At 48.4% G+C, this 22,638-nt stretch overlaps 1 protein-coding gene across 2 annotated transcripts in view; it reads left to right on the top strand.

Annotated features, from left to right (window-relative positions):
- LOC119976349 (adiponectin-like) overlaps nt 1–22,398 on the top strand; it is a 28,107-nt gene extending 5,709 nt beyond the window's left edge. For both annotated transcript variants that reach the window (XM_038816827.1, XM_038816828.1), the window contains exons 2-3: nt 15,181–15,519; nt 21,649–22,398. In XM_038816827.1, the coding sequence (XP_038672755.1) occupies nt 15,216–15,519; nt 21,649–22,169 (825 nt within the window). In that variant the 5' untranslated portion in view covers nt 15,181–15,215 and the 3' untranslated portion in view covers nt 22,170–22,398. The remainder of the gene's footprint in view (nt 1–15,180; nt 15,520–21,648) is intronic.
- Nucleotides 22,399–22,638: the final 240 nt, after the last annotated feature.

Below are 22,638 nucleotides of genomic sequence, written 5' to 3'. Positions count from 1 at the left end.
ACTGCTGACCCTGAAAGATTGCTTGCATTGTCCCCATCAAAATGCTTTTGGTGAAATCCCAGTGTAGTTCCTGCCTGTGGGAACTTAAAAATTGGTTGTCGCCAGGGCAAAGTATCATTGATCGCCAGTGTGACGTGTTGAAAGGGGAGAGAAATTCAAATGTCCCATCTTTTATTGTACCCCCTTTCCATAGGTAATTGAATTTTTGATTGGTTGCTGTCAGCTGTGGCAATGCAGGTTTTCCTGTTTCAGAGATTGTTTAACATTTAAAAAAAATATAAATTTAGAGTACCCAATTATTTTTTTCCAATTAAGGGGAAATTTTAGTGTGGCCAATCCACCTAACCTGCACATCTTTGGGTTGTGGGGATGAAACCCACACGGACACGGGTAGAATGTGCAAACTCCACACAGACAGTGACCCGGGGTTGGGGTCGAACCCGGGTCCTCAGCGCTGTTGGACGCAGTGCTAACCATGTGCCATATGGCGCGCTTCTTTTTTTAACATTTTGACTTAGAACTCAACCCACTCACCCATTATTGGGAATCAAAATTATCCCTATTGTACATGAAGAGACTTTTCTGACATGGATGATACAGTGCTATGTTAATACAGTGTTTTGTACAGCCATTCCTAATGCTCAGTATTATTATCACTCAAGTGACAGAAAACGTAATGCATTAATCAGTTGCTCGCTGAAGTTGGCAATGGCGCACAAGTGACACCTCGGTTCCATTAGAAAATTGGACCAAGATTAAAATGTCCCGCATCAATTTTCCATCACTGCCTGATGCACAATCAATTGCACAAAGACTTGAGTTGGATACAACTGAGGCTTTATTGCTCTAAGATGTGTGGCCTTCCACAGCAGCTGGTGAAATGGCTGCAGCATGGAGGACACATATATTTATACTCTGCCTACTGGGCGGAGCCAGCAGGCACGGACTACCAACGTACCTGTAGTGCAGGTCCTACCATACATCCTCTAACAGAGGTGCAACAGTGGTTTACCACATTCACCCCCTGTTAAAATTGAGTCCGGCGAGGGTGGTGGAGAACTATATACAACAAATGGTTTTTACATTTACAATATTCGATAGAGAGAGGAAAAAAGTGTCTTTTGAAGTCCAGTGGACCAGTTAGCGGTTTAACCGGTCCAGGGCCTTGATGTGCTGCTGGGAGCGACGTAGTGGTGGCGGTGATGTCGATGCTGGGCTGATGTTCGGTGACTCCGGGAGCGTGCCGAAATCCTCTTCATCCTCGGGCGTGGCCAGGGGGAGGACAGATGGTCCTGGGGGATTTGCTGTTGGGAGCGCCGGGGGAGGGGCGGGTGGAGCCGGGTCGGGGTGTGTGTGTGGAACCTGCTGGCGCCAGGTCCCTGAGGGAGACAGTATCCTGGCGGCCATCGGGGTACGCCACGTAGGCATACTGGGGGTTTGCATGGAGCAATTGCACCCTCTCCACCAACGGGTCTGCCTTGTGGAATCGGATGTGCCGACGGAGCAGGACGGGTTCTGGAGCTGCGAGCCAAGTCGGGAGCGACACCCTGGATGTGGACTTCCTGGGGAAGGCAAAAAGACATTCATGGGGTGTATTGTTAGTGGCAGTGCACAGTAGTGATCGAATGGAGTGGAGCATCAGGGAGGACCTCCTGCCAGCGGGAGGCCGGGAGGTTCCTGGACCGTAGGATCAGTTGGACGGCCCTCCATACCGTCCCGTTCTCCCTCTCCACCTGTCCGTTTCCCCGGGGGGTTGTAGCTTGTTGTTCTGCTGGAGGCAATACCCCTGCTGAGCAGGAACTGATGCAGCTCATCACTCATGAAGGAGGATCCCCTTTCACTGTGGATGTAGGCGGGGAAACCGAAACGAGCGAAGGTTGTGTTGAGGGCTTTGATGATGGTGGCAGACGTCATATCAGGGCATGGGATGGCGAAGGGAAATCTGGAGTACTCATTGACCACACTGAGAAAATACGTGTTACGGTCGGTGGAGGGGAAGGGCCCTTTGAAATCCACGCTGAGGCATTCAAAAGGGCGGGAGGCCTTCACCAGGCGCGCCCGGTCCGGCCGGTAGGAGTGGGGCTTGCACTCCGCACAGACCTGGCAGTCCCTGGTGATTGTCAGTACTTCCTCGACGGAGTAGGGCAGATTGCGGGCCTTTATGAAATGGTACAACCGTGTGACTCCTGGGTGACAAAGGCTGTCGTGCAGGGTCCGGAGTTGGTCTACTTGTGCGCTGGCACATGTACCTCGGGATAGGGCGTCTGGGGGCTCGTTGAGCTTACCGGGTCGATACAAAATCTCGTAATTGTAGGTGGAGAGCTCGATCCTCCACCTCAAGATCTTATCATTCTTGATCTTGCCCTGATGTGTGTTATTGGACATGAAGGCTACCGACCGTTGGTCAGTGAGGAGAGTGAATCTCCTGCCGGCCAGGCAATGCCTCCAATGCCGCACAGCTTCAACGATAGCTTGGGTCTCTTTTTCGACGGATGAGTGCTGAATTTCTGAGACATGAAAGGTGCGGGAAAAGAATGTCACGCCTGATGCGTCGCTCTCTACTTGAAAGGGCAGTGTCTCGTCTACTGCGTGCATCCCGGCCTTGGCGATATCGGCTCTGATACGGGCGAAGGCCAGTTGTGCCTCGGCCGTCAGGGGAAAATGGGTTGACTGTATGAGTGGGCTGGCCTTGTCCTCATAGTTTGGGATCCACTGAACGTGGTACGAAAAGAACCCCAGGCAGCGTTTGAGGGCCTTGGGGCAGTGGGGGAGGGGGAGCTCCATGAGGGGGCACATGCGGTCGGGATCGGGCCCCAGAACTCCGTTCTTGACCACATAGCCGAGGATGGCTACGCGGGTCGTGCTAAACACGCACTTCTCCTTGTTGTAGGTGAGGTTTAGGAGAGTGGCGGTGTGGAGAAATTTGGCACGGTTGGCATCGTGGTCCTGCCGATCATGGCTGGTGACGTTGTCTAGGTATGAAAGGTGGCCCGCAAACCGTACCAGTCGACCATTCGGTACATCTCCCTTTGGAAGACCGAGACCCCGTTGGTGACGCCGAAGGGAACCCTGAGGAAGTGATAGAGGCGGCCGTCTGCCTCGAAGGCAGTGTATGGACGGTCTGATTTACGAATGGGGAGCTGGTAGTTGGCGGATTTGAGGTCTACCGTTGAGAAGACCCGGTACTGTGCAATCTGATTGACCATATCAGATATGCATGGGAGGGGGTACACGGCGAGCTGCGTGTACCAATTGATGGTCTGGCTGTAGTTCATGACCATTCTGTCTTTCTCCCCAGTTTTAACTACGACCACTTGGGCTCTCCAGGGGCTGTTGCTGGACTTGATGATGCCTTCCCGAAGCAGCCATTGGATCTCGTAACTGATGAAGGTCCTGTCCTGGGTTCTGTACCGTCTACTCCTAGTGGCGACAGGTTTGCAATCCGATGTTAGATCTGCGAAGAGGGAAGGCGGATCAACCTTTAGGGTCACGAGGCCGTACACAGTGAGGGTGGTAGGGGCCCACCGAATTTCAGGGTTAGGCTCTTCATGTTACACTGGAAGTCCAGGCAGAGTAGTAGGGCAGTGCAGAGGTTGGGGAGGGATTAGAGGCGGAAGCCGTTGCATTCTACGCCCTGGACCGTGAGTGTGACCGTACAGTACCCCTGGATCGCCACGGAATGGGATCCGGAGGCCAGGGAGATTATTTGGTTGGTGGCGTTTACCACGAGGGAGCAGCGCCTTACCCTATCCGGGTGGATGAAGCTTTCGGTGCTCCCGGAGTCCAGCAGGCAAGAGGTCACGTGTCCGTTGATTTTAACGCTGGTCGATGCGGTGGCCAGGTTGTGCGGGCGCGATTGGTCGATAGTCACTGAGGCGAGGTGTGGTCAGTCGTCGCTGGTGTCGGATGATGGGGAGCCCGGGAAACACAGGTCCTGGAACGATGGCAGTGCCCATGTGCCGTGGAGGAGACAAGATGGTGGCAACTGAAGATCTTGAGGAGGACAAAATGGTTGCACCCATGAGCCGCACGTGGCGGGGGTTGAACAGGATGGCGGTGCCCATGGGCCGCACGTGTTGCTCGGAGAGGAAGATGGCGGCGCCCACTCGCCTCGCGTGGTCTGGGGAAGTGAAGATAACGGCGCCCATTGTCCGTAAACGAGGGGGGTGGGGGTGATAGCGGCAACTGCATGGGCCTGGCACACTGCGGTGACGTGCCCCTTCTTGCCGCAAGCCTTACAAAGGGCAGCATGGGCCGGGCAGCGTTGGCGGGGGTGTTTCTGCTGGTCGCAAAAGTAACATTGGGACTCCCGGGGTTTGCTGGCTGGTGCGTAGTGCAGGCGTATTGACTGGGTAAGGCCCCCGCTGGGGCGGCCGTCTGTGGGGTCCACGATGCGTAGGAGGGGTGGGCCGCGCGGCTGGATGTGTAGGCCTGAATGTTGCGCGAGGCGACCGTCATAGAGAGCTCTAGTTTCTTGGTCTCTGCTAGGTCGAGCGTGGTCCCTTCTCACAGTCGCTGGCGTATGAGGTCCGACCCAGTCCCCGTAACAAACGCATCCCGCATAAGGAAGTTTGAATGTTCAGTGACTGTAACGGCCTGACAGTCACAGTCCCGGATGAGTGGGATTAGGGCCCGCCAGAAGTCTTCTATGGACTCACCAGGGAGTTAAGAGTGAGTGGTGAGTACATGCCTGGCTAAGAGCGTGTTCGTCTTCTGAACGTAATTCTCTTTGAGAAGTGTCATGGCTTCGGCGTAGTTTGGCACGTCCTGGATTAGCGGAAAGATGCTGGAGCTCAACCTTGAGTACAGGATCTGTATCTTCTCAGCCTCCGAGACAGGGCTGGGCGCCGAGTTGATGTACAGCTCAAAACAAGCTAGTCAGTGTTGAAAGTCCTTTTTGGCGTTGCTTGAATGTGGATCCAGCTGCAGGTGATCCAGTTTGATACGGAGGTCCATCTTTTGAAAATCTTAGAGCAATAAATTGATGCACAATCAATTGCACAAAGATTTGAGTTGGATACAACTGAGGCTTTATTGCTCTAAGGTGTGTGGCCTCCCACAGCAGCTGGCAAAATGGCTGCAGCATGGAGGACACACATATTTATACTCCGCCTACTGGGCGGAGCCAGCAGGCAGGGACTACCAACGTACCTTTAGTACAGGTCCTACCATACATCTTCTAACAGAGTTGCAACAGTGGTTTACCACACTGCCCACCCCAACCACACCAGGAAACCCATTGCTCTTCCGAGGAAAATTCTGCCTCAATCTATGCACTGAATATTTCACAGATTTTCTGGAACATCCTCGCACCAACCAATCAGTGAGTCTTTCTCCTTCTGTTTTGCTTTACTACAATAAAGCTAGGTCAATCCGTATCATATGACTGAAGTGTCAATAAATACTTGTCTTGATCTGAAATAATCATAGATTTGTGAACTACCAAAGTCGGAAATGAATCAGCCAGCCTCCTGGCTGTCCAGGTAAAGTATACCTGAGATTTGAACTATTTGTCTCTTACAGTCGTGATCCTGAACTATAAACAGTGCGATGTCCTCTGGATTCCTATTATAGTCCTGCTGCCAATCCACTAAATGTGCGCACACTCAAAGAGGCCTAAATACCCCATGTCATCGCTGAATGGCTGCAAAATGAAATATCAGACCGCAGGACCAAACAATGCTGCTTCAGCAAGAATAATCAATGCAATTTGACTGATTGAAAGGAAAATGGAGCAATGTTCATGGTGGTGATAAATATGAAAGAAAAGGTTGCTGAAGTTGTTTAAATCTCTGAGCATTTATATTTACAATTAGATAACCACCTTCTATGTGAAAAGAAAGACTCATCTGCATGTTTAACTAAGGTGTAAAAAATCCAGAAACACTACTTTTGTATTTCCATTTCACATCAGGAACTTCAATATCAGTCCAGTACGATGCTGCATGAGTAATCAATGGATTGCTGTACAACTGGCTTAAATAGCTTTGTACCCAACTTACGTTTGTATTGGTAAATATTAGAAATAAGGGGTGTGATTTTCCCATCGCGTTGCACCCCACGGCAATCTGATCGCACCGGGAGCATTGAGAGAGAGAGACCCAAATCGGGCTTCATGCCAGGCGTAAAACAGTACGCGAGTCACCCGACCCACAGCGCCCGGTGAGATCTGAATCACACCCTCCCCGGCGTGATCTAGACAATCATATTTATAATCAGACAAATCATAAGGCTCATTTAAATATGTGCGGCTTAGTTGAGCCCGCATTCTCCCGCACACATGAGTCACTGACCGAACCAGCGAGGCTTCAACCTGGTGCCAATTGGTACTGGTCTCCACAAGCGGAGACTAGGTGTGATGGCCACTTCGGAGTTCTTGGACGCCATTGGAGCCCCCCAGGAGTTTGGGGACAGGGCAGTACCCTGCCACTCTGCCTGGCACCCAGGAACTCTGAAGTGCCAGGGTGCCCAGGTGCCAGGTTGGCACTTCCAAGGGTCGGTGCCTGAAGGGGGTCAAACCCATGAAAGCGGGGATGAAGGGGGTTTGAAGGGTGGGCTGGTGAATGAGGTGTATGAAGGGGCTTCATAAAAGTTGAGGGCGGTGAATGGGTGGTCCTGAAAGGGGAGGTCCTGAAAGGGGTGTTGGAAGGACCTAAGTAAGGGGTCCTCAGCCACCCCATAGCTCTCCTGCCACTGACTCACCTGGTGGGGTGGCATTGTCCATGGGTTGGGGGATGTGGGGACCCTCAAGCTCACTTGGAGATTGGGGCACCCTTTCAAAATGGTGTCCTGACCTCTGAGGTGCCGGTCACAGCAGCGAGTTCAGCTCCCCACTGCTGAAAACATTTCTAAGTCTGGGCTAGCCCAGGGAGAAATTCCCCGAGGCCCAAAAAATCACTAAGCATGGGTGAATCGAGGCCTGGATTACATTCTAAAAGCCGACGGGAAACATCCCACTAAACACACCCATAATGACACTTAGGGCATGATTTAACGCAAACATTTCTAAGTGTCATTTTGGATGCGATTTGCGGAGTGTTTCTTGACGGCCACGTTGGTGAGATGGTGGCCTGTATTTAACAGCACTTAATGGCGGAAATAAGCCCCCAAGTGCTTCTCGCTACTACTGGCTGTCTTGCTGTCTGATTCACCAGACTTGTGCCTTAGAGTCTCGCTGCTAACAAGGGGGAGCTGCTTTTAAACACTCCCTCACCACTCACTCCCAGTCAACACACAAGAATGGCAGCCCATAGACCTGATCCCCGCTTTGGGGCTACCGAACTGGACAGGCTTCTCGAGGCAGTGAATCTCAAAAATGTTCCCTCAAAATGTCAGAGGACCTGCAGCAAGGCCATCAATTCTGCTTGGGAGGCAGTGGCAGCAGCTGTCAGTGCTGGCAACATGACCAGGAGGACCAGCGTCCAATGTCGGAACAAGACTAACAGCCCAATCCGAGCTGCAAGGGTAAGTTACCACCTCTATCCTGGCATTAGTTCTGCCTGCCAGCCCTCAAATTCCCAACCTGCCTGCCACAAATCACTGGCTGACACCTCTCACTCTTCCTACATCCGATATTATCTTTGTGCTTGTTCCTCAGAACTCCCTGGCATCCCTTCATGTCCAGGTGTGGTGCCCATACATGCCACCTCTATAGATACCCCCCAATCCATCAAGCATGTGGCTCACAATGCCCTCTCTTTGTCCCACAGGAGAGGATAGCCCATTATAAGCGGGAAAGGGCCCAGACAGGGGGGGGGGGAGTACCAGAGGTCCGGAGATCACGCCATTGTCCGAGGATAAAATAGTCATCGATATCACGGTTGCACTGGCGTCTCAGAGGTGAGGATCCACTGCCCCTTCAGCCAGATGATGTCTCAAGTGAGTTGCTCATGTCAAACAAAAAATGGTCCTTCTCTCTCACTGTTCCCATGCCCATTGTCTCGCAGGATTTCCATCTGAAGGGCTCAGGCTATCCAGAGTCGTTCCCTCCCCCCCCCTCCCCCTGTCCCGCACCCCAAGAGACCACCTTGGAGGAGAGCTTCGAGGAGACCACCATTGAGGTGTCACAGCTATCACTCCCACCTTTCACCAAATCAGATACACACACCTCGGAATTAGTGGACAGACCTCTGGGGCACAATCTGGTGAGCACCACACAATTGCTGATGCACATCCGGCGGAGGCAGTTACACCAGGAGAGTCAGTAGTCAGAGGCCTGCTGGACTCCATGATTCAGCTGAGCCGCAGTCAGATGCTGAGCCTCTGTACAAGATTATCCCAGAGCCGATGTAGATCCTAGGACACGGCCAAGGGATTCAGGAGGGGATTCCAGTGACATTCCAGCGAGTGCGTAGCCGATCGGAGGCGTCCCAAAGACTAATGAGATGGTGCTGACAATGCATAACACCAAGGCCAACACTGCTAGGGTGGTAATCGCAGTGGAAAGCAACCTGGGGTCAGTGTCTTAAGTGGTGGTGTCCAAGACATGGCTCAGTTTATGACTGAGGGTCTCGACATTATGTCTCAGTCGCTGAGGAATGTGTCCCTGATGCAGATGGACATTGCCGAGGCACTGCTGAGTGTCGGCCAATCATTGAGGAGCATCGCTGAGGGCGTCGACATCATGGTGCAGATAATGGTTATCCTCAGGGCTGGCAAAGCCAGATGGGTCAGAGCCCACTGGAGTTCACTCAAGCAGTCCTGCCTTCCCATGGAGATCTCCAGGTCCCCACGAGCACCGTCAGGGAGGAGGGAGCGCTGGAGGCCAACCCGGGGCCTGCCACCAAGGATATGACAGCAGGCTCCAGTCCTTCTGACTCCCTCCCTCCTGACAGCAGCACATCACAGCAGACAGAACAGGGTGGCACGGTGATGCCAGCGACTCCAGTAAGTTGGCAGGACCTCCAGCTCCTGGAACTCCAGAGGACGTCTGCGAAGGGCATCGAAGTCCACAGGATGCGGAAAGCAGCAGGCTGCCTCCACCTCTAACATACACCCTGGGACATACCTAGATGTAGCACTGGACCACGTAAGATCAAGAAGGGAAAGGGTCACTGAGTGGGCATTGGGGGACACTAGGTAAGGGGGGGTGGGGGGGGGGGTCACTATGTGTAGCTAAGGGAAATGGAAATGTCCAATGTTCACTATCAAAACATGTTACACCTGATATATGTTCAGCCTCTGTCACATTAATCTTCACAGTGGGCCTGTCTGCACCCTCACCCCCTGTTACCCTCCATTCCTCCACTCCCTGCCCCCAGGCACAGTGGTCCAAACTTCCCCCGTGCGGACCCTGCTCAGAGGATGCTGTCAGCAGAAAGACAGGAGTCTGACTTTGGCATAAACCAAGGAGCATCAGAACTTACCTCACAGCGAGTCCTTGTCACTCCCCTGCCTTGTATATTGACCCGCTGACAGGGCCAACACAGGCCATCAGCCTGGGAGGGTGGAAGAGGGTAGTCAGGAGCAGGTGCGGTGGGGGGAATGGGAGGGACGGGGCGAAGGAGGGGAATGGGGGGTGGGGAGCAAGGAGCAGAATTGGGGGGGAAGGAGGAATGGTGCGGCGAACTGACAGACGAACCATGGTGCTCAGAGAAGCGGGTGATGTTGAGGTCCTTCCTGGTCCTCCCAGACCCTTGCCGCTGCCTGTCCTCCATCCTCTGGGTTCACCTACAGATCCTCTCCGGGTTCGTCCACCATCTCCTCCTAGTCCGCCTCCTACTCTTCCTGCACAGATGAGGCTGCATGTCCCTCCTCCTCCAGCATGTCACCCCGCTGCTGTGCCAGGTTGTGGAGACCACAGCAGACCACCACAAAATGGGAGAACCTCTGGGGATGTACTGCAGTGCACCAGCATCGCACTCCAGGCATCAGATCCATATTTTGAGCAGTCTGATGCACTGCTCGAGGACAGCATGGGTGGTAACACGAGCCTCGTTACATTGGGTCTCTGTCACCGTCTCCAGCCTCCGCACTGGGAACATCAGCCAGGACCGCATCATCCTGGGATGGTTCTTGAAGATGCCGGGGATCTCCGATTGCCCCAGGATGTAGCTGTCATGCATGCTCCCTGGGGAGTGTGCACACATGTGCATGATCCAGAGGTGGTAGTCACACACGAGCTGAACATTCAGAGAGTGGAACTCCTGAAGTGCACTCCCTGATGCCCCGGTGTGCGCAAAGCGACATGTGTGCCATCAATTACTCCCTGGACCTGGGGCATCCCGGCGTCAGCAGAGAATCCTCCAGCCTGGGTATCTCGGTGGGTTTGGTCAAGATCAAAGTTAATATAGTCTGATGTCTGGGCATATAGAGCATCCGTGACCTGTGGGAAGTAGCTTGTGATATGCCACACAAGTCCTCATTCGAGGCCTGGACTGAACCGGTTGCGTAGGGGTTCAGGGCTGCCGTGACCTTCACAGCCACCGGGAGAGTGTTCTCCATGTGGCACAGGTGCTGCACTGTCTCTGTGTTGAGACGGATCCCGAGGCATATGCTGTCTGTCATCTCCTCGAAAGACCAACGATGTCTGTGCACCTTGGGCCATCACTGGTATCCCACTCTGGGTTCCTCCTTGACCTGATGGGTGGCTGGGTCTTCAAGGTGTGCGCCAGCCCCCTGCACATGGGATGCCATCTCCGCCTGGGCTGCCACCAGCACCGTGAGGGCAGCCTCTGCGGGACTGACACCACCAGCCATATTGTTATATCTATAATAAATTGGAGAAGAACAGAGATCAACAATCAGCTTAGGCCTCTACCATGGGACCCTCAAATCCCCCAAGCCTCCCCGACCCTTAAGTGTCCTGGCTTCTGTCAGAGTGCCATCCAGCGAGCCAGTTGTGTTGGAAAATCTCGCTCTGCACACTCAGCCTTGGCCACAGCAGGAATCCCTCGACCCCAGCTGGAACATTAGGGAGACCTTACTCAGGTGCTCGCCCCTGATCCACACACTTACCTTTTGCTCACGTGTGCATAAGCCCAGCTCTTGCGTCTCTGATTGTTGGCTGCTGCCTCTGTGGTGCTGATGCTTCTAGACGTGTGGTAGTCACCACTGTTTGTATATATTACACATAGGAGATGTAATACGGTCAGGCTCCTGTACTATAGGTACGGGGGTAGATCCCTGCCTGCTGGCTCCGCCCAGTAGGCTGAGTATAAATATGTGTGCTCACCGAGCTGCAGCCATTTTGGCAGCAGCTGCAGGAGGCTACACATCTCTGCTTAATAAAGCCTCGATTATTCTCCCCTTGCAGGTTCCTCAACATAAATGGAGTATAAGCCTGAGAATATGTTATCATGTCCAGAATTTTGTCAGTGAAATGATTTGTCAATCAAGTTTTATTTGTTTCACGTATCATTGCCATTACCCGTCTAGGAGCCACAGCTGTGCAGGCCCTTCCACACGGCCTAATCTCACCAGAACCAAATCCTGGCATCCACATATTCCACTGGTGCTTAAGGTGCAGTTGAACATCCTTGTTTTCCTGTGCGTTTAACACATGGTGACCTGCCAGTTACATGCAACACTCACCACACCAGCAACAAAAGCATCAGTAATCTGTGAAATTATTTCTTCAATGGTGTCAGGTGGTGGCCCATTTGGATCAATATCGCGCAACAGGTCCCAGAGCGCCTTCTTGTTCCAAACCAGATTGCCTTCTGGACTCAATCGTCCACCTGAGCCCGGTGTTCCAGGATCCAAGTATCTTAAAAAAAAATTGTCGTTTCTTATGACTACAGAAAAGCAAGGGAACAGCAACAACAGCCTCCAGGCATTTGCAGCCACCAGCAGGAGCAAGCAGCAAACACAACCTGCAGCTGTGAAGTGTTGTCACAACTAACAAGGCTAATTAGTAATTTGAAATAGCATTCAGCTGTGAAGCTAGAGGCTGCTCACTGTCAAAGGGAATTAAAGTGTCCTTCAGTACATAACCAAGAACACGGTTCAGGCTACTGCCCTGTTTGCCCCTGTTATGGGTCTCCACAATATTTAAAGATTGCTTGATGGCCTCTCAAGCGAAAAGCCCCTCACCACCATCCCCCCCCCCCCCCCCCACCGTCCCCCCCCCCCCCCCCCCCCCCCCCCTCTGCCTAGCCAAGGAGGGACAACCGATCTGGAATGTTTCAGCCCCCAAACAAGCCCAACGCTCCTGAGTGTCCCCCCTGCCCTACCCAGTACCCTGGAGCTGCATGCTGGAAAATGGAAATGGCTACTCACTTCCTCATCCCCTCAGCAACCATTGCGGCGGTTTCACATGTTTAATAAGCAGTACTGAACGGCACCCAAGTCACTTCTTGCTGGAACGGCGGTTAATTCACGGGAAGCCTTTACATCCGAATTCAATCTCGCTAATGAGATGAAAATTAATGCAAATAATAATTAATGATATGCTCACCATATTTGAGCATGATCCAAAACTCGGCATCAAGAGATAGCCAACCCATTCACGCCGGACGTGAATCTCGATTTAAGCCTTTAACCGGTGCGCCCAGATTCACACCGGGTGCAACACACCCATTGTCATTTTCTGGGAGAATCATGTGTTTAACGGACTGCGTGTTATTGACCCCTTTGTAGCCGGAGATATAATTTGTAACCCGTGTTAACCTTAAAATTTGTGTATATTTGTTAAACTAAGCGGGGAGTAATGGAGTATTGTATTACCACCACATGTTTAATAATTTTTTTTTTGTTGTTGAAACTATTTGTCAATCCTATGATTCTGTTTCTCCACATGTTCTTAAAAAAAAACAGGAAAATTATGGGCTGGGTTCTCCACCGGCGGGATGCTCCGTTTTGCCGACAACCCGGGGTTTTCCCAATGGCGTGGGGCTACCTCACAATGGGAAACACAATTGACCAGCTGGCATAACGGAGCATCCCACCGGCGGGGTGAAGCAGAAATGTGGCGTGGCGGGGCGGAGAATCCAGCCCATGGTCTTTTGAGCCAGTGTTCCATTCTGGGATCATCCCGTCCAGTTACAGCACCAACTGGGATCGTAACATCCCTCCCCCAGTAACAGTCGGAGACTAGACCAGTTTGTTTACAACGAGGACGTTACATATATTCCTGAGATGAGCTGTCAATCTCATTTTTGTGCCAACACTGAGACTGCCTATTTCAACCTCTAATATTGCTTGACTTTGCCACTGTCTCAGTTCATCTGCTCTGAAACCCACTTCCTCATGCTTTCATAGCCTTTAGACCCCACCATTACAATGCACCTCTGGCTGTCCTCCCACAATCTACCCTCTGTAAACTTGAAGTCATCCAAAACTTTGCTGCACATGTCTTAACTCACTGCAAGTTCCATTCTTTCACCACCCTTGTGCTCGCTGACTTGCATTGGTCCCGATCAAGCAATATCTTGAAATTTAAAATCTCATTCTTGTTTTCAATTCTCTCCATGGCACACACCTCCTCATCTTTGTAATATCCTCCAACCCACAAACCTCTAAGATACATGTGCTGCTCTAATACTGGTCTCTTCTGCATTCCCAATCAGAATTGCTCCACTATTGGATGCCATACCTTCAATCTGCTCCGTTGCACTGTCTCAATACTGGAACCATTTGTCACTGCTGTGGTCATCTTATCAATAAGGGGCTGTTTAGCACAGGGCTAAATCACTGGCTTTGAAAGCAGACCAAGGCAGGACAGCAGCACGGTTCAATTCCTGTACCAGCCTCCCCGAACAGGCGCCAGAATTTGGCGACTATGGGCTTTTCACAGTAACTTCATTTGAAGCCTACTTGTGACAATAAGCGATTTTCATTTTTCATTCAGAAGAATGTGCTTTTACATAGAGCCCATAATGTTGTAAAACATCCCAAGCAGCTTTATCAGACATTTGACACTGAGCTACAGAAGGAGATGATATGGTGACTGAAATCGTCATCAAAGAAGTTGGTTTTATGGAACAGCATAAAGGGGGAGAGATGCAGAGGAATGGGTGAGTTTAGGGAAGGAATACCAGAGCTTAGGACATAGGCAGTTCAGGATGGATCTACAATGTAAGAACTAGGCCTGTGCATCTGTTTTCACGTCAGGCCCAGTGAACTTTGGCACATCCTACCTGACTTGTGTCTAGCCGGCAGCAGGGACGTCAACCCTGCTGTGTTTTTATATAGTAGTTGCGTCCAGCTTATCCTGCACCAGTCAACAAGCTTTTCCATATTGATGCCCATCTTCTGTTAATGTTCCTGACCTTCACTTCATATCCCATCGTTAAACTTTCCTCTGCAATTTGACATCACATCACGTGATGATAGATGCTAGCCCCTATGTAAAACACATTTGGAGGATTGTGTACAATTCTGTGCTTCACACTTTAGGAGGGACATGAAGTTCTTTGGAGAGGATGAAGGACAGATGGACTCGGACAGTTCCAAGGATGAGGTATTATAGTTATGTGGACAAGCTGTAAAATTGGGACTGTACTCCTCAGAACAGAGAAGAAGAGATTTGACAGAGATGTTTAAAATCATAGTGTTTACATGGAGTAAACAGAGATAAACTTTACCATGGCTGAAGGATTGATTCATAGTGAGTGGCAGAAGAGGTGACATGAGGACATGTTTTTTCAGTGCAATGAATGGTAAGGATTTGGAATGCACTTCCTGAGAGGGTGGTAGCAACAGATTCAATGTCAGTGTTCAAAAGGCATTTGGATAAATAGTTCAAAGAGAGAAAAGTGCAGGGCATTGGCAAAGAGTCAGGAAGTTGTAGTAACTAGATTGTTCTTTGAAGAAGCCAACACAGACTCATGGCCTGATTGGCCCCTTCTGTACTTGAATATTTATTGATTCTTCTGAGAGATATTGGCCAGAATTCTCCAGCCGTTCGCTGGCGGCGGGATTCTCTGCACCCGTCGGCAGAGCACTCCCGCTTGTGGGTTTCCCGGTGGCATGGGGTGGCTTCAATGGGAAATCCTATTGCCAAATGGCAGGGGTAGTGAACCCTGCCACCAGCAAACGCGCAGTCAAATTCTCCGTCCTCGCCAGCAGTGGGGCGGGCTCACAATGGAGAATCCAGTCCATTGTAAAATCACTGTAATGAAAATGTTCATTATAAATCAGCATTGATTGGCTTGTAGGAAGATTTACAAGGAAGTAGAATGTGTTTCTATTGTTAAGAATTTGTATATATTGTGTTAAGTGATGATATATCTCTTTCAGGTCACTTGGATCAAAACCTGGTTATCGCAGTGAAAATGATATTTAAACGGCTCATCTGGCTGGTGGCTTTGGTTGGGCTGGGCTATTCTGAAGAAGCAACTGTTGAACCAGATGTCGCTGAACCAGATGTCGCTGAACCAGATGTCGCTGAAGACGAATCTCACACGGACATCAGTGAACCTGAAGCTCCAGCAACCAATCCACAAGAGCCTCCCAAAATAATTCAAGGTTGCCCAAACTGGATGGCAGGAATACCTGGCAGTCCTGGCCATAATGGCTTTCCTGGCAAACCGGGCAGAGATGGCCGTGATGGTGCAAAAGGAGAAAATGGGGAAACAGGTAATGGCATTGCTTGAAAATAGGTATTAACAACCTATTTGCATAAGTGGAATCAAAATTGCAGAAAATATTTGCAAAAACTGGCAAATTATTTTTCTCTCTTTCCAGATCTACATGGAGAATGCTTTTCAGCACCATTTAATCCATTAGTCTATATATTTTAACCTTTGAATTAATTGCACTGAGATTATGGTCAGAGCTTTACACTTCAGCTGTCGCCAAACTCAAATCTTCCACTTTAATGGACTAATGGTTACAGAGTGAGAAAAGTGGGAAATGTTGACAGATTATTTTCACGCTTCCTGTTGATGAACCTTTAGTGTGAAATACATCCTCCATGAATTAAATATTCATGTTATAATCTTATTCAGTAATTACACTAATTTCCCTATTACAGTGGTGATATGTTAGCACCATTCTTTGCCTTCTACTTGATCAAGTATTTGATTGACTATACTTCCCATTTCCACATATCTCAAAATGGAGAAGGGTGACTAGTGGTGTTCCACAGGGATCCGTGCTCGGACCACTGTTGTTTGTGATGTAAATAAATGATCTGGATGAAGGTATAGGTGGTCTGATTAGCAAGTTTTCAGATGATACTAAGATTGGTGGAGTTGCAGATAGCGAGGAGGACTGTCAGAGAATACAGCAAAATATAGATAGATTGGAGAGTTGGGCAGAGAAATGGCAGATGGAGTTCAATCCAGGCAAATGCGAGGTGATGCATTTTGGAAGATCTAATTCAAGAGCGGACTATACGGTCAATGGAAGAGTCCTGGGAAAAATTGACGTACAGAGAGATCTGGGAGTTCAGGTCCATTGTACCCTAAAGGTGGCAACGCAGATCGATAGAGTGGTCAAGAAGGCATACAGCATGCTTGCCTTCATAGAACATAGAACATAGAACAGTACAGCACAGAACAGGCCCTTCAGCCCTCGATGTTGTGCCGAGCAATGATCACCCTACTCAACCCACGTATCCACCCTATACCCGTAACCCAAACAACCCCCCTTTTAACCTTACTTTTTAGGACACTACGGGCAATTTAGCATGGCCAATCCACCTAACCCGCACATCTTTGGACTGTGGGAGTAAACCGGAGCACCCGGAGGAACCCCACGCACACATGGGGAGGACGTGCAGACTCCGCACAGACAGTGACCCAGCCGGGAACCGAACCTGGGACCCTGGAGCTGTGAAGCATTTATGCTAACCACCATGCTACCGTGCTGCCTAGATGGGGTATTGAGTACAAGAGTCGGCAGGTCATGTTGCAGTTGTATAGAACTTTGGTTAGGCCACATTTGGAATACTGCGTGCAGTTCTGGTCGCCACATTACCAGAAGGATGTGGATGCTTTAGAGAGGGTGCAGAGGAGGTTCACCAGGATGTTGCCTGGTATGGAGGGTGCTAGCTATGAAGAAAGGTTGAGTAGATTAGGATTGTTTTAGTTGGAAAGACGGAGGTTGAGGGGGGACCTGATTGAGGTCTATAAAATTATGAGAGGTATGGGCAGGGTGGATAGCAACAAGCTTTTTCCAAGAGTGGGGGTGTCAATTACAAGGGGTCACAATTTCAAGGTGAGAGGGGGAAAGTTTAAGGGAGATGTGCGTGGAAAGTTTTTTACGCAGAGGGTGGTGGGTGCCTGGAACGCTTTGCCAGCAGAGGTGGTAGAGGCGGGCACGATAGCATCATTTAGGATGCATCTAGACAGATATATGAACGGGCGGGGGACAGAGGGAAGTAGATCCTTGGAAAATAGGCGACAGGTTTAGATAAAGGATCTGGATCAGCGCAGGCTGGGAGGGCCGAAGAGCCTGTTCCTGTGCTGTAATTTTCTTTGTTCTTTGTTTTGTTCTCACCATTGTGTGGTTCATTTCAGACTTTTTCCACCCTACGCCTCTTCCTTCCCCTTACCATCCATCCCACCACCTTTGACTCTGGCATAGTGGTTTGCTTCACAGCGCCATGGACCCGGGTTCGATTACCGGCTTGGGTCACTGTCTGTGCGGAGTCTACACGTTCTCCCAGTGTCTGCATAAGTTTCCTTCGGGTGCTCTGGTTTCCTCCCACAAGTCCCGAAAGACATGCTTGTTAGGTGAATTGGACATTCTGAATTCTCCCTCAGTGTACCCGAACAGGCCCTGGAGTGTGGCGGCCAGCGGATTTTCACAGTAATTTCATTGCAGTGTTAATGTAAGCCTACTTGTGACACTAATAAATATTATTATTAGACATCTATTATTCTCACAAATTTCTGAATTACTCTGCCCTCCATCAATATTACGTCCCGTTCTCCCACGTTCCCCATTTCTATCATATTTGCTGTAAATGGCCCATTTTGCACTCCAGAAGTTCATTTTCGGAGCCTGTATGGCTGAATTAGGAGGAAGGTCAACGTGAAAAACAGAAAGAACATGCAGCTATACCTCCCATATTTTGCAGTAGTAATGAAGGTGAAATGGTTAGCATTGGCCGTCCTTACTTTTCTGAAATTGACAGCAACTTGTGGAATCCACAAATTTTCAGTTAAACATGGAAATCCAGATGTTGCTGTCAGTAATTCTACACTTTTCTAAAGGATGCCCTGTCAAAGACCCACGGTCTGCAATCAATTAGAAACCACTGAACCAATACGAATTTGCCCCTTAATGCTACGGATCTTGCTATAACAACCTTTGACAAAACCACAACCTGTTGAATATGATGTAGTCTGGCTTTTTAAAGGTATACAACATCCATAATGAGAGCTGAGCAGCATCAGTAGATTGAAAAACGTATGTTACATTTTTGGAATGTCAAATGTCTACACTATAAAAGATTCCACATATTTATATTTATTTAAATGTTGTTTTTGATATTTCCTATTCTGTCTAAATCGCATACGTATGGTTCAATCTTCACTTCACTCTGTGTAAAATAATACCAAAATGATATTACGGAAGCTAAAGAAATTCAGCATGTCTGCATTGACTCTCACAAACTTCTACCTCTGCAATAGAGAGCATCCTATCCAGCTGCATCACAGCTTGGTAGGGCAACTGCTCAGCCCAAGATCACAAGAAACTGCAGTGTGGTGAACTCAGCTCAATGCATCACACAAACTTGCCACACTCGTATTGATTCTATATACACCTCCCGCTGCCTCAGAAAGGCAGCATTTGTCAGAGACCCCTCACACCCAGGCTTTGCCTTCTTCCAGACCCTTCCATCAGGCAGAAGGTACAGAAGTCTGAAGCCCCGCACATCCAGACATAGGAACAGCTTTGTGGGCCGGTTTCTTTGAGGTCAGCGGTAAGAACCATTGCTTCACTGCTGACCGGGAAATCCAAGCCCATTAGATTGTCTTAGGATGATTCTAAAAATGTTAATTGCTTTCCAGCCAATGAGTTATCTTTTAATATGCAGTCAGTGCTTTGTAGCAACATGGTAGTCTTGAAGCACACAGCATGACTCCACAAATAGCGATGTGAATTACCAGTTAATCCATTATTAGTGATATTGATTGAGAGAAGAATATTGGCAGGGGCTATGAGTAATTTTCTGCTCTTCTTCATGTAATGCCATGGGCCAATTAATATCCCATTCCTAATATTTACCTCTACCATATGTACTTCACAGAAATTTGGATTGGGAAGATTATTAAAAAGGCTTTTGTTGTAAAAGGAACATATTAATGTGATAAAAAGGATGAAGAATGCATCAGAGCGAGCATTGGGGTAAACTACATCATAGGATTTACAGTGCAGAAGGAGGCCATTCGGCCCATCGAGTCTGCACTGGCTCTTGGAAAGAGCACCTTACCCAAGGTCAACACCCTATCCCCATAACCCTAGTAACCCCACCCAACACTGAGAGCAATTTTGGACACTAAGGGCAATTTATCATGGCCAATCCACCTAACCTGCACATCTTTGGACTATGGGAGGAAACCGGAGCACCCAGAGGAAACCCACGCACACACGGGGAGGATGTGCAGACTCCGCACAGACAGTGACCCAAGCCGGAATCGAACCTGGGTCCCTGGAGCTGTGAAGCAATTGTGCTATCCACAATGCTACCGTGCTGCCAAACTACTCACAATCATATAATATTGACTATAGTAACTATGCAGAGACTGCTGAGGACATAATTGACCTGGTGGATTTTGCTTTATATCACACTAAGCCTCAGAACAAAAGCCTAATCAATATAACTGTGAGATTATTTGCTTGGGTAGCAAATATAGGAAAGCAGATTATTGTTTGAATGGGTGTAAATTGAGAGGTGGATATTCAGTGAGACCTTGGTGACCTCGTGCATCAGTCACTGAAAGTGAGCGCGCTACAGCAGGCTGTAAAGAAAGCAAATGGTATGTTGGCCTTCATAGCGAGAGGTTTTGAGTATAGGAATAGAGATGTTTAATTGCAATTGTATAGGGTATTGGTGAGACCACACCTGGCGTATTGTGTGCAGTTTTGGTGTCCTTAACTGAGGAAGGATGGTCTTGCTATGGATGGAGTGCAGCGACAGTTTATCAGGCTCATTCCTGGGGTGGCGGGACTGTCTTATGAGGAGAGACTAAATTGGTTCGGAATATATTCATTGGGGTTTAGAAGAGTGAGAGGGAATCACATAGAAACTTACAAAATTCTAACAGGATTAGACAGGGTAGATTCAGAAAGAATGTTCGCAATGGTGGAAGAGTCGGAGAATTAGGGGGTCATAGTTTGAGGCTAAGGGGTAAAGCTTTCAGGTGAGGAGAAATTTCTTCACCCAGAGAGTGGTGAATCTGCAGAATTCTCTACCAGAGAAAGTAGTTGAGGCCAAAACATTGTGTAATTTCAAGAAGGAATTAGATATAGCTCTTGGGGCTAAAGGGATCAAGGGATATGGGGAGAAGGCGGGATCAGGACATAGAACTTGATGATCAGCCATGATCATAATGAATGGCGGAGCAGGCTGGAAGGGCTGAATGGCCTCGTCCTGCTTATATTTTCTATGTTTCTATATTGAATGATTTGAACAGAGAAATTCTTTCCGATTTTTTTTGTGTTCAACCTTTTATCACAATTTCTTTATTTCCCTTTTTAATTCTTTATTTCTTATTTGATTGGGTCACTTATTTCTGTAGACATAAAATACTGGCTCTGAAGAAGAATCATATGAACTCGAAATGTTAACTGTTTTTCTCTCTCCACAGATGCTGCCAGGTCTGCTGGGTTTTTCTCGCATTTTCTCTTTTTATTTCACTCATTTCCATACTGCTTTCTTCTATTGAATATAACGGGAGTAGATCTGTGTAAATGAATGTTTCGTTCCCAGTGGCACCTGTTGGGAAGTGCACATCTGAGGCCATTGAATGACTGAGCTTTGTCTGCATGTCTCCCTTGACCGACAGTCCGTCAACACTCACTGGGATAAATTTCCATCTCTTTGCAACAGCGACAACCTGTTTGAGTGCATTACCTGCTGAGTGTGGAACCCATCGATTTGCATTCCAATTCCATGGAAATCAATAGAATTAAAACCCTATAATGGGCAAGGAGATCTGCTCTACCAGACTACTGCTCATGCACTGAAGACAAAAATATATCTGTCTCTGCTCACATGCTTGGGTCAGGAACTAAAGGGCACCTGGCAAAAATAGATCCACATTCTGGCACAACCCAGGGGCGGCATGGTAGCACAGTGGTTAGCCCAGGGGTGGCATGGTAGATTCCCGGCTTGGATCACTGTCTTTGCGGAGTCTGCACGTTCTCCCCGTGTCTGCGTGGATTTCCTCTGGGTGCTACAGTTTCCTTCCACAAGTCCTGAAAGACATGATTGTTAGGTGAATTGGCTGTACTAAATTGCCCTTAGTGTCCAAAAATGGTTAGGTTGGGTTACTGGGTTGCAGGGGATAGGGTGGAGGTTTGGGCTTAATTGAGGTGCTCTTTCCAGTGCAAATTGGATGGCCAAATGGCACTGTAAATTCTATTCTAGGAATGACTTTTGTTAATTTTCCAGTCAGGTAGTGGCGATAAAATAGAACCACATAAACACTATTTAATTCAGTCAAAATAAAGAATGATGAAGTTAATGGTTGATAAGTGTACACATTGCAGAACCTTGTGTACATCATTTTATGTTTCCTTTTGTTTTAGGGTTGCTAGGACCCAAGGGTGATGAAGGACAGTCTGGACAAGCAGGTGTAGATGGAGAGCAAGGGCTTCCTGGACTGCCAGGGAGTAAAGGAGAGAAGGGAGACAGTGGCTATTATTACCGCTCAGCATTCAGCATGGGACTGACGACAAGGAATCCTGTGCCAAACATCCCCATCAAATTCTCCAAAATCTTCTACAATGATCAAAAACACTACAATGAAGAGACTGGCAAATTCACCTGTCCATATGCAGGGGTGTATTTCTTTTCATATCACATTACTGTTTATACTAAGGATGTCAAAGTTGGCCTATACAAAAACAACAAAGTTATCATTTTTACTTACGATCAATTTCAGAATAATAATGTCGACCAAGCTGGAGGTTCTGTTGCAACTCATTTGGATGAAGGGGATGAAGTGTGGTTACAAGTTTATGGAGACAATACATTTAATGGGATTTATGCTGACAACAATAATGATTCCGTGTTTACAGGGTTCCTTCTGTACCCAGATTTGCATTAAACAAGTGTTATCACTGCCCTCTGAATGCATTTGCAATACTTTAAGTTTGTCAGTACTGGTATTTTTTTCCAGTTTCTGAGTTTAAAAGACTAACCAAATAGCAAATAATAGTTAAACAATTTGCTTATTTGTTATGGATCAGCAATCTCCATTATACATGCAGTTTTCATATACTCTCCCTATAAGTCTGTCAATGAATAACTGAATAAATCAGGTATTTAACTAAGAATGGTTATCGATATTGACTTTTCAATCATTCAAGTCTGCAGATGAAGTTATAAACTGACATTCCTAACTGTGTATCATAAGCACAGTAAAAGTAGCAACATGAACTGTAAGTGAATCAGCCACATTTCAGGGATTATTACAGACATACATAGAAGAGATAGAAACAGCAGTTGTATTTCACTTATTAATAGTCATGGTTGTAAAGTTAATAACTGTGGCTGCAAGAGAGATTAAATACTCA

This window comes from Scyliorhinus canicula, chromosome 13, assembly GCF_902713615.1.
Source record: "Scyliorhinus canicula chromosome 13, sScyCan1.1, whole genome shotgun sequence".
NCBI lineage: Eukaryota > Metazoa > Chordata > Chondrichthyes > Carcharhiniformes > Scyliorhinidae > Scyliorhinus > Scyliorhinus canicula.
Note: the sequence above shows the minus strand (reverse complement) of the source record. Positions and strands in the feature narration are given on the sequence as shown.